The 12,755-nt window shown below is 42.5% G+C and overlaps 1 protein-coding gene across 1 annotated transcript in view; it reads left to right on the forward strand.

Annotated features, from left to right (window-relative positions):
* The window catches only part of PLCE1 (phospholipase C epsilon 1), a 329,527-nt gene that overhangs the window by 275,807 nt on the left and 40,965 nt on the right, over positions 1-12,755 (forward strand). The window contains exons 16-18 of the mRNA XM_068961526.1: positions 1,823-1,930; positions 3,043-3,159; positions 7,969-8,127. Coding sequence (XP_068817627.1) covers positions 1,823-1,930; positions 3,043-3,159; positions 7,969-8,127 — 384 coding nt within the window. The remainder of the gene's footprint in view (positions 1-1,822; positions 1,931-3,042; positions 3,160-7,968; positions 8,128-12,755) is intronic.

A 12,755-nucleotide genomic window follows, 5' to 3' on the forward strand; every position in this document is an offset into this window, starting at 1 on the left:
CCTTAACATTATACCCCAAGCCTTTGAATAAAGCACAGAAGCTCCTAAAATAGATTCACAGATATGATTAAACCTTACATGTGAGGCTCCCTTTTATTTCATTTCTTACCAGTCTGCTGTCCCTCAACTCCTCCAATTACCTCCTAACATTCGTTACTTATGGGGTCTTTGAGAAGTGAGAGAAAGCCCTGTTCTCATCTGGAATTTTCAGCCCTGGTTCTCCTATTCTAGTGGTATGTGGAAACTTCAATGTTATGTGGACTTTAATACAGACCTTTAATCTTTTCATGCTGAAAACCCATCTGGTCTGCTCCCGGTCAGTGAACGTTCTTCCCAGTGTGGCTCACTACAGAGAGCCTCATGTCCCAGCTGTCATGTTACACAACAGTTTCAGCCCAAAGCAACACACCGCTAGATACTCTAATGCTGAAAAATGCTGAGGACCTTGGGATTCTTTACCACAGAATCAGTTCCCTGTGGGATGAGAGGTCATCTAGAAAAACTGGGTTCTCTATGGTGTGCAGTGGGAAGAATCTAGCAAGTATCTCCTATAAAAGCATTAAGGGGGATTCATCTGTCTAAGTTGTGTTGTAGCAACTGTAGTGGCCACTAGCCCCCAGTTACTGGATTGCTTTACATGGAAATAGGTATGTGGATTCTTAAATCAGAGAGTTGGCTTGTTCACAGATACATACACCTCTTAGCTTGGTTGACCCTTTTGAATATCATCATCTTTAAGATGGTCCCCACATAGAGTCTATGGAAGATGAAGCTGATCCAAGCTAACATTACAGAGATGCCACCCAAACACATGGGTCAGGGCCTCTGCTTCCAGCTTTAGATCCAGGAAAGCAAATAGGTATCATCTCATCTAATTCAGTGGTAGCCTTTCCTGGAGTTCTTTGCTGAGGAGGTCATGAGATGATGCATCTGAGCTTTGGGGGGAAGTGTGTTATGATTGATTACTGATGACTGCTATGGGTATGGAAAAGGGGAGTTTATGGATTTATTTACTGTCTCTGCTGTGGATGCTGTTCTAGGATTAGACAGCAAACAAATTCCTGATAACTCCTTGCTTCTACCCTTCTCACATGCTACATGTTCACAGCAAAGGTATTAGTTTTGGGCCTAAATAGAGGAGCTTTGGGCTTCCCAGGTGGCACTAGTGATAAGGAACCTGTCTGCCAATACAGGAGACATGAGACTCAGGTACAGTCCCTGGGTCAGGAAGATCACCCCCTGGAGGAGTGCTTGGCAACCCACTCCAGCATTCTTGCCTGGAGAATCCCTATAGACAGAGAAACCTGGAAGGCAACAGTCCATAGGGTCCCAAAGGGTCAGACACGACTGAAGCAACTTAGCACCACACCCAGAGGAACTTTTATCCTGATTAGATTCATATAAATATTTCAGTTCATTAAAGAATCAGGGTCCTCATTTCCTCATCAGCACCCATGTCACCTCCTCTGACATCTGCCCAGGTAGAGCTCTAGCCTGGCTTTTTCATTTCAGGATATACCATATGTAGGTCCCTTGAAGGACCAAAGTTGATGGGAAAATAATCATGCTATTGCTATCAAATTTTCCCTTCCACTAGTATTCAGCTCTGGCCAGCACTCTTTCCACCTTAATCTGTTCTATCCCTTCCCCATCTGTGATAAATCGTGGCCTTTGGCCAACATGCAATGTTTCTTTTCAATCTTAGGCCCTTCTGTTTTAGCCTGGAGCGTGAACACTGATATGTGGAAGCCTGTGCTGGGTTTAATTTGAGGCTTTATCTCCATTTGCTCATCTGGGGTGGATTCACTCATTGATCCCACAGGTCCTCCTGCAAGGCTGTAGGAGTGTAGAGTTGGACTGCTGGGACGGAGATGATGGAATGCCCATCATTTATCATGGACACACCCTGACAACCAAGATCCCCTTCAAGGTAATGCTTCATAACTTTAGATCAGATCACAGAGAGTCATTATCTTCATTCATCATTTAAATAAGTGACTCTTCCAAGTTATACCTTAGGCTGGGGGTTCTTATCCTGGGGCTTAAGACTTGTCCAAATTGTGGGTAGATGTGCACATGTTCGTTTTTCTGGGAGTTGATCTAAAACTCTCCTTAGATTTCCATTCAACCAAAGTTTAGTAGCCATTACCTTAAATTAGTTATCATGTAATAATGTTATTGCAATTTTTGTATCATAAAATGATATATAAAAGGCAGGAGTTGTTCTCTTGCTGTAAGAATTAAGATCATTTTTCCTGGTGTTCTGCTGACAAAGGCCAACATCGTGTGTCTGGAGAGGATGAAATAACATTATAAAGTAATGAGAACTGATTCCACCTCAGGGGATTGGTCACCCAGGAAGACTGGTCTCATTGTATTATGATGTCAGTTTCTAGGTAGTTTATTTGTTCATTGTGCAATTATAAACCTCAATCAGAGGGTCTTTGGCTGTGGCATCATTTTTTTTTTCTGAACTGTAACTGGACTGAGAAGGAATATTACTATTTTTGTCTTATATGTGAAGATAATGGCTAAAATATATTTTCTCTTCAACTCATTTTCCTATTCAGCCATCTTTAAACTTTTTGTGCATTATGCTGAGGAAAGGAGGGATTGATAACTGTGTTTATGTACATACATAAATATAGGTGATATATGTCTTATTGCCCCAAGTAGATTTGATTGTAAACTCCTTGAAAGCAGGAAAGTATCTTATGGATCATTATTTTTGATACTGTAACTAAAACAAAGTATCTTATCTATAATATACTCAATATATATATATTGATTTGTTAAATTGACAATACTGATAACTGTTCCTCAGAGTATGTGAACAATAGTTAATATGAATAGTTTAATGTCTTTATAGAAAATAACCTATTGTATTGCTTAACTTGAAAATATATTTAAAAAGATAGAAACCACTTTGGCCAGAGTCTTCTGCATACACCAAGTTAGATGCTTTCTGTGGTTATTAGTACCTTGCTTCCTGACACCCTGGGCAGATATCTGAGCTCTGATGAGACTTTTTGGCCCTCACAGGAAGTGGTTGAAGCCATCGATCGCAGTGCCTTCATCAACTCTGACCTGCCCATCATCATATCGATTGAGAACCACTGTTCATTGCCTCAGCAACGAAAAATGGCAGAAATTTTCAAGGTAAGGTATCAGCTAACTGACAGGATGGTGGCTTGGTCTTTGTCTTGTTTGACTATTGTTGAGCCACCACACCACAGCTGGACCTCAGCTGTAAAACATGCATAGTTAGATCCCTCAGACCTGAGAAATGGGGATGCCCCTGTGAGCTTGGGGCTCTCTCTTGAGTGGTTCATCTTTTCAGCTAGTGACTGAAGTATTCTTCTGTGCTCTTCTGGCAATTTCTAGAAAGCCTTCAGAGGTAAAAGAAGACCAACTCTCCAACACTTTTGGAATCACAGGATGTCCTCTGTCAGTTATATATAAAAAAGCTGAAAATATTTAAGGGCAAAGAAGTCAAATCTTCTTGTGGCCTAACTTCAGATACAGAAATCCATGTTGGCAAAGAGGTTAGACTGGCCACAACAATTGCTGTTAGCACCCAGCTCTTCCTTATGCAAAAAAACTATAATGCAAACAGATTTAAAGTAAACTCTCCCCCCCTTCCTCCACTGGTAGAGGCATTTATGGGAATATGGCTGTCAGTGGCAGAGAGGGGCATGGAGACAAGAAAATGTTCCCAAATACAAAACTAATGCCAACAAAATGAATTAGCCTTTCGTATTGCCTTTTCTTTGCCATCATTTAGAATGATGGTCTCTAATGGCAGAAAGTGAAGAGGAACTAAAAAGCCTCTTGATGAAAGTGAAAGAGGAGAGTGAAAGGGTTGGCTTAAAGCTCAACATTCAGAAAATTAAGATCATGGCATCTGGTCCCATCACTTCATGGCAAATAGATGGGGAAACAGTGGAAACAGTGTCAGACTTTATTTTTCTCGGCTCCAAAATCACTGCAGATGGTGATTTGCAGCCATGAAATGAAAAGACACTTACTCCTTAGAAGGAAAGTTATGACCAACCTAGAGAGCATATTGAAAAGCAGAGACATTACTTTGCCAACAAAGGTCCATCTAGTCAAGGCTATGGTTTTTCTAGTAATCATGTATGGATGTGAGAGTTGGACTGTGAAGAAAGCTGAGTGCCAAAGAATTTCTGCTTTTGAACTGTGGTGTTGGAGAAGACTGTTGAGAGTCCCTTGGACTGCAAGGAGATCCAACCAGTCCATTCTAAAGGAGATCAGTCCTGGGTATTCTTTGGAAGGAATGATGCTAAAGCTGAAACTCCAGTACTTTGGCCACCTCATGCGAAGAGCTGACTCATTGGAAAAGACTCTGATGCTGGGCGGGATTGGGGACAGGAGGAGAAGGGGACGACAGAGGATAAGATGGCTGGATGGCATCACTAACTCGATGGACGTGAGTTTGAATGAACTCCGGGAGTTGGTGATGAACAGGGAGGCCTGGCGTGCTGCGATTCATGGGGTCGCAAAGAGTCAGACACGACTGAGCAACTGAACTGAACTGAATGAACTGAAACTTTTTAAAAATAATGCTATTTATTTATTTTGTGTGCCAGGTTTCCTCCAGTTAGCAAGTGGGGTCTACTCTCCAGTTGCAGTGTGCGGGCTTCTCATTGTGGTGGCTTTACTTTTTGTTGAGCACAGGTTCTAGGCTGCAAGGGCATCAGTAGATTAGGCCTGTGGGGTCAATAATTTTGGCTCCGGGGCTCTAGAGTGTGACTCAATAATTGTGGCACATGGGCTTTGTTTCTCTGAGGCATGTGGGGTCTTCCCAACCCAGGAAGAAAACTCACATCTACATTGCAGGTGGATTCTTTACCACTGAGCCATCAGAGAAACCCTCTAAACTTTTTTGATTGCATACCTCTATCAGTAAAATATGCCATGTATTCCTATTGTGTATATTGACTTATTCATAAATTATATACATATCCTACTTATTAAAATATTTCATATATTAATTAAAACATGAAAAAATAAAATATAAAAGAGGGTAACAGAAAGGATGAAAGTAAAGCATAGAATTTTAATGCTATTATTTATTAATGATACAAAAACCTTTTGCTATCATTAAAAAAATTAGGACTATTTATTATCTAAATTTTTAGTGGGAACAATGTGATTGAATACACCTCATTATTTTTGAAACTTTTATGATTGCTGACTTGCATGTCTGGTTTTAAGTTTAGTTTATTATTTCAGTATTTATCTTTCATAGCTATTCAGTTTAGTTCAGTTCAGTCACTCAGTCGTGTCCGACCCTGTGACCCCATGAATCACAGCACGCCAGGCCTCCCTGTCCATCACCAACTCCCAGAGTTCACTCAGACTCACATCCATCGAGTCAGTGATGCCATCCAGCCATCTCATCCTCTGTCGTCCCCTTCTGCTCCTGTCCGCAACCCCTCCCAGCATCAGAGTCTTTTCCAATGAGTCAACTCTTCGCATGAGGTGGCCACAGTACTGGAGTTTCAGCTTTAGCATTGTTCCTTCCAAAGAAATCCCAGGACTAATCTCCTTCAGAATGGACTGGTTGGATCTCCTTGCAGTCCAAGGGACTCTCAAGAGTCTTCTCTAACACCACAGTTCAAAAGCAGAAATTCTTCGGCCCTCAGCCTTTTTCACAGTCCAACTCTCACATCCATACATGACCACAGGAAAAACCATAGCCTTGACTAGACAGACCTTAGTCAGCAAAGTAATGTCTCTGCTTTTCAATATGCTGTCTAGGTTGGTCATAACTTTTCTTCCAAGGAGTAGGCGTCTTTTAATTTCATGGCTGCAATCACCATCTGCAGTGATTTTGGAGCCCAGAAAAATAAAGTCTGACACTGTTTCCCCATCTATTTCCCATGAAGTGATGGGACTGGATGCCATGATCTTAATTTTCTGAATGTTGAGCTTTAAGCCAACTTTTTCACTCTCCACTTTCACTTTCATCAAGAGGCTTTTTAGTTCCTCTTCACTTTCTGCCATAAGGGTGGTGTCATCTGCATATCTGAGGTTATTGATATTTCTCCTGGCAATCTTGATTCCAGCTTGTGTTATAGTAGCTGATAAAGATGCCTTACAAAGATACCTGAATGCAGATGGAAAAGGGTTGTCATTAACTGCACTTGTTAAATCACGGTACTCATTTCTCAATTCCGTTAATGAGGCAAAGGTTCTTGTTGGAATTTGGCTAGAGAATTTGTATGTAAAGGTCTTGCCTTTATATATTTTTATATTTGGGGACTTCCCTGGTGGCTCAGACAGTAAAGAATCTACCTGCAATGCAGGAGATGAGAGTTCAATCCCTGGGTCAGGAAGATCCCCTGGAGAAGGGAATTGTGACCCACTCCAGTATTCTTTCCTGGAGAAGTCCATGGACAGAGGAGTCTGGCAGGCTACAGTCCATGGGGTTGCAAAAAGTCAGACACAACTGAGCAACTAACACTTTCACTTTTATATTTTTAACAGATAAGTTCAAACTCCACTAAAATCCTTCGTTTAGAGGATTTTGTAACCATTAGAAAATCTGTTTCCAAGTTTTTTGACTGTGCATACATTAGTGTTTATGTTAAAATACATTGTTTCCTACAACAAGATCACATCACAAAAGAAATATCTTTAGACAGCTGTCTTTACTCTTTCCAGAACACAAATTTTATCTAAAAAGCAACTGCTTTCTCCATCAGTGTTAAAACGTTACACTTATTGTATAGGAACAGACTAATAGTGATTTTATAATTGTCATCATTTGGTAGCAAAGTACAGCACAGAAAAAGTCAGAAATTTTAGGATACTTTTTTTTTAAAGAAAATTGCATACTCCTTTGACTAAGTGGGCTTCACTGGTGGCTCACACGGTAGAGTCTGCCTGCAGACCCAGGTTCGATCCCCGGGTCAGGAATACCCCCTGGAGAAGGAAATGACAACCACTCTAGTATCCTTGCCTGGAAAATTCCATGGAAGGAGCCTGGCCGGCTACGGGATCGCAAAGAGTCAGACACGACTGAGCGACTCCACTTTCTTTGACTAAGTGCATTTTCTTTATATAAAGTGTGAGCTTTTGTATGTTGTAAAGGATTTTCATAATCACTTTTCATCTAGTTACAAAATATTTTAAGGAAAAATCTTTTTGCGAAATTAACCACAGTGGTCACCATGGCACCCAAACTGTGATCATCTCAATAAGCTGGTACCAAACAAAGATGGGAGGGACACACCTTTGGTCCCTCTGCGTAAGTGGAGAGCCCTCCCAGTCCTGCAGGCACCTTTATGAACAGCCCCTGACATAGACTGAAGGTCCCATTTTCAGTCTGTACATTAAGCACTAATAATCTTCCATTTTTGTTTTGTTTTCATAAAAAAAAAAGACAACTAGAAATAGAAACTGCCATATTTTCTACCCTCACCCCAGGGGGTCATCCTGCACTTCCCTACACCCACCTCCCTGGGGGACACAAATGTCCCTTTGGAGACCAGCGCTCAGGAAACCTTTGTGAGAATGGCATCTGTGGTTCTTTATACCAAATGGTGACAAATTCTCCCTGTTAGCTTTCATTTTGTCCCAACTTCCCACCTTCTTCAAGGTTTGTATCCTGTGCCCACTTCTGGAACAGTCCATATTCTACAAACCACATCCTCTGACTGAATCTCTTTTTCTTCTTTTGTACATCATACCCCAGAGTATTTTCCTAAACAGTTAGAGCTGCCCTCTGGAGAGTGGCCTCAAACCCTCTTCGTGGTTTCTAACTACCTCCCTTCTTTCCACTAAGAAGCTATGCAGAGGGTGGGGATACACGGATACAACTTCTTTCCTAGCTCCTCTTCCTGGGATTTTTAGAGGAATGCCATTGGGCTGAAATATCTAGCCAAGTGATTCAAGTATAGACAAAAGTCACTAATGATGTGTTTTCCTTTATTGTTTCAGACTGTGTTTGGAGAAAAACTGGTGGCTAAATTCTTATTTGAGAGTGATTTCTCAGATGATCCAATGCTCCCCTCGCCTGACCAACTCAGAAGGAAAGTGCTTCTCAAAAATAAGAAATTAAAAGCCCATCAGACACCGGTGGATATCTTAAAGCAAAAGGTATGCTCTTGTTAAAGAGGTTACAGGGATGCTGCGTGCCCAGAACAAAGAAATTGATGTCATTCTAACTTTCAGCCAGGTAACCAGTTTTTGGAGATTCCTTTTTCTTGAATGATATATTTGAGTTTTGGCTTTTGTTTTAATAGACTGATAAATACTCTTCCCACTCACCTAAAATTTTATTTTGAAAAATTGATATAGAATGCACCTCATTATTTAATTTATTTTGGGCAGAATAATGTGTGACCTTTATCTCTGGACCTGGGCTTCACAATTCTCAACCTCTCAGTGGTCACTGGAGTCCCCTTTAGAAAGAGTCCCTGCCCCTGTGGAGCACTTGAACATGGGGTTGTAACCCCTGAGGTCAGTAGTAGACCCCAAGTAGCAGCAGCTCTGTGGTCCTAGCCCTGTGGAAGCTGGCACAGTGTATCACTGTCGTATGTGGACCCCAAGGCACTTCTGTATCTGCTTCATTCATGACATCTATACTCAGAGCTCAACTTGCCTGTATAGCAGGGCCCTCTGCCCAAGGATGTGTGAAAAAGTTCAGGTCCAGGACCAGTGAGTCCATATGCCAGGTTGCACTTACTCATTGCACAGAATGACAGCTGCCAAAACTATTTGCCCTATTTAGGAGGGCACTGTTGGCCCTGAAACACCACGTTTGAAACTTACCACAGCCAAGAGTTGCTGCATAAACCTCAGCCCCCAACAGGAGGAGAATAGTATTTATTTTGTATAAATATATAATAGATAACATAAATTATATACAAATGTAACATACAAAAACAATACTTGTCAAATAAATCAGCCCAGTCAGACTTACATTTGATCAAAGAAGGTCTGGCTTTATTTTTTTATTCACATAAACATTATATTATCATCCCTCTGATGCACATCTCACTTCTGAATTTTAATTCCAAGGTAGATGGATAGACAGACAGAGGAAAGGAAGGGAATAAGGGTAGATAGAGAGATAGATACAGATAGATGATAGACAAGACATGCAACCTTGAATGTGTTTCCTGCCTGGATGAAATAAGATGCCCCCTTCTTTCATTTCTTAAGACTCTCTCAGGAGCTCTGCATCCTCAAATGTTCTTTTTATTGCCTGGAATGATTTTTCACCTCATCTCCTGTATCACTGTAAGATTGTTGCTTGATCAGTGAGAGTTCTGCTCGTTTTTTGTGAAGTGAGAAGAACAATCATGAAGAGAAGGTGGGAAGGAAATATTAGCCAACCACAAGCTTGTTCTCAGGCAAGCCTGTTTTTAAAAGAGTGCCCAAACATGTTGAAAAGTCTTGAGTCTGGAGATTGGGTTCTTTTAAAGATCCAAACCTGCGTGTTCCTAGAAGTCTTCATGCACCCTGGAGGTGCACATTGCCCAGTTTGACCAGCATGCACAGCTCTGGGCCAAGAGTTGCAAAAGCAGCCACCTTCAGGGGCCAACCAGGAAACATAAACACAAGAGCCAGCTGGATATATAACAGTAGGGAAGTGGCGAGGAGGGCAAGGGAGTGCACATGGCTTCATGAATGAGCAACCCTAATTAAAAATCCTTAAAACGCTGCATCAGCCAAACAAGTCTGGTCTGGAGGTGAGGTCAGCGCTAAGTGGCACCAGTTTGAGACGTCCACTAGGTCTGCCTTTGTCCAGATCTGCACTCCCCAAAGCTGCTGCATTTACTTGGCTTCCAGAAGCCATGAGACCTATGCAGATGGGCTTTATTTTGAAGCCATTTGACTAAAATGTTAGCATGTGTATGCTTATGCCTGGCCCTCCTCAAATTCTGCAGCAGAAACCGACTCCCCAACATACAAGGCACTTTTTCTTTGGCAGTACTGTTCCTCCACTTTGCTTTCTTTATCCAGAAACTACGGCCCACATCTCAGTGCCAAGCAGATGCCGCTGCCCTCTGCTCTATGGTCTTCAAGACATAGTTGGATGTTCTTGTAGCTGCTGCCTTTCCTGTTCTTTGCAGTGACGTACACAGTGTCCATTCCACTAATGAATAGATTGTGTTGTTGCAAAAGTCTTCTGTATGTGGAGCCCGAATCTTCCTTCCTGTTCCTCCTACTCTTTGGCACAACTTTCCTCTGCAGCTGCGCAGACTAATTGCACATCTTGAAAGCCAACGTGTGTCTTCTCACCAGCTTTTCTCTTCTCCAAGCTAAATGTTCCTGTTGTGTCAACAGTGCCTCACAGGATATGACTCTTCCATTAAGACTATTTTGATATTCTTACATTTGTGGATATGCTTGAATTTGTCCATCTTAAAACATGATTTCCAGAACTAAGTCCATGCTCAGGGTCTGTCAACTCATGAACAGTGTAAGCATCACCTCTCTTAATCTGAACTTTAAACCTCAGTTAATACAACCTCAGACTGTTCTCGCTATTCAAATTCTTTAACACCTACCAGGCCCATGTTGAGTTTGTGGAAAACAAACAGTTCAGTTGTTTTCACAGGACTAAACTTATGTCTAGTCTCCCCATATTTCCAGGTTTACAATTAATGTTAACCTTCCTCATAGCAGGAGCCTCACATTTACCGCTATTAAATTTTCTCTTCTTGGTTTGAGTATGTTATTACAGCATGTAAGGTTCCCCGTGGGTTTTTACATTAGTCATCCAATGTATTTATTAGCAGTTTTCCAAACTGTGCCTTCGCCCAGATTGCCCTTGAGCCAGACGGCCCAGTGGAGAGCCCTGTGGCCCTTCTTGCAGGACATCCCTGGAGTTTAAGTGATTGTCCCTCCTATCTGGTTCTCTGTTCTCTGAAACCCACATTTCTGCAGAATCTGGTTCAACCTCTTTCTTTATAGAATAGAAATTAAGGTCTAGCCATCTATGAGTCTTTCTCCAAGCCTCCCAGCTCACAGTGGCAGAGGCAGGATTCTGATTCAAGTCTTTAGGAAAGACCTTGTCAAAGGCAGTTCAGAAGTCAGGATACATTGATAAGAACCACTGGGGCAGGGACCACCCTGGTGGTCTAGTTGCTAAGACTCTGCACTCCCAATTCAGGAGGACTGAGTAGCTCAATCTCTGGTTAGGGAACTAGATCCCATATGCCACAGCTAAAGATGCTGTGTGCTGCAGCTAAGACCTAGTGCAGTCAAATAAAGAAAGAAAGAATCACTAGGGCACTTTCAAAGACACAGAATCTTGGGTCCCAGATCTGCCTGATGAAATCAGAATTGCCATAAGGAAGTCCTGGTGATCTGTTTACTTAGAAATAATTTTTACCAACCTGAAAGTTGGAAAATGCTGCTAATCTGTTATTTCCCACAAAGTGAGTTACCTCACCCAGAAGGTCTAAGCAGGTTCCTGTGTGGGAGAGTCGTTCTTAGTAAACTCGTTCTACTTCTTTCTAGTTGCCTATTTTATGTGTTCTCACAACCAAATAATCCATTCTGAGACTTTGTCAGGTATCACCTTGACATTTCCTACCATTTGACTTCCACAACTTACTTCTTCCTCCTTTTGGAAAAAATGGGACAATGTAATCCCATTATCAGTGTTTTAAGCACAGTTCCAGGCCCCCGTCATTTTCCAGGGAGTTCCCTGGTGGCTCAGATGGAAAGGAACCTGCCTGCAATGCAGGAGACCCAGATTCAATCCCTGGGTTGGGAAGATGCCCTGGAGAAGGGAATGGCTACCCATTCTAGTATTCTTGCCTGGAGAATCCCATGGATAGAGGAGCCTGGCAAGCTGCAGTCCACGGGGTTGCAAAAAGTTGGACATGACTGAGTGACTAACATGTTGACAGTCATATTGTCAAGGCCTTTCAGTTGCCTGACAGGTTGTGGGTCCAGACCTGGTGATCTGGGTTCACATGGGGCTGAGTAATGCCTGCCTAGAGCTCCAGTGTGCTCAGAACCATCCCTAACGTAGAGCGTCTGAGTCCTTTCTGTTCAAAGACCTCACCCTCAGCAAGGACAGGCTGACTCACAGCCAGATTTCTGAACCCTTGGTCTTCTGAATTCCAACCTGCTAGACTCAGACAATTTGCTCTCGGTGCCAGGTGCTGTGCCAGGGGCTGGAGGAACAAACCCAGGGAGACATGGCTCCTGCCTGGGCCCATCTGAGCCAGTCTCTTCACCTGATCCCTACCTCTGACCCTCTGACTTATATCTGAATTGCTTTTATCAGGGGCTGAGATCCTGTTCTTCTGTCCTAAAATAAGTAGGATATTGCAAAGAATAAGGAAGTCAGCTCTTGACTGTCATTGGGCCACCCATCCCATACTTCCTGCACTGGGGGAAGTACCTGCAAGTTGATGGGACTTTGACACTCCGCTTTCTGATACCTGGTGATGAAACTTTGAATGGCAGCTCTCCCCTTCCTGGTTCTCCCAACTTTCTGCCCTGGGGCGGGGGGGGGTGGGGGGGGGGCGGCGCTTCCCAGCTCTTGGCATTGCCATTCATGATACTTGGCTCCACCCTGTGTGTTTACTGTTTGGAGGCTATTTGCTTATCCAGGACAGATAGACTTGCTTCTGTGCGTCACTTGTGCCTGGAGCATATTTCCCAAAGTTTGAAAGAACGCTAATCCTATGAGACACTCTGGAAAAAAAAAAAATTCCCAGTTAAATAAGCGTGGGAAATGCTGCACTGGAGATCTTTGA

The sequence above is a fragment of the Capricornis sumatraensis genome, chromosome 23, assembly GCF_032405125.1.
Source record: "Capricornis sumatraensis isolate serow.1 chromosome 23, serow.2, whole genome shotgun sequence".
Lineage (NCBI taxonomy): Eukaryota > Metazoa > Chordata > Mammalia > Artiodactyla > Bovidae > Capricornis > Capricornis sumatraensis.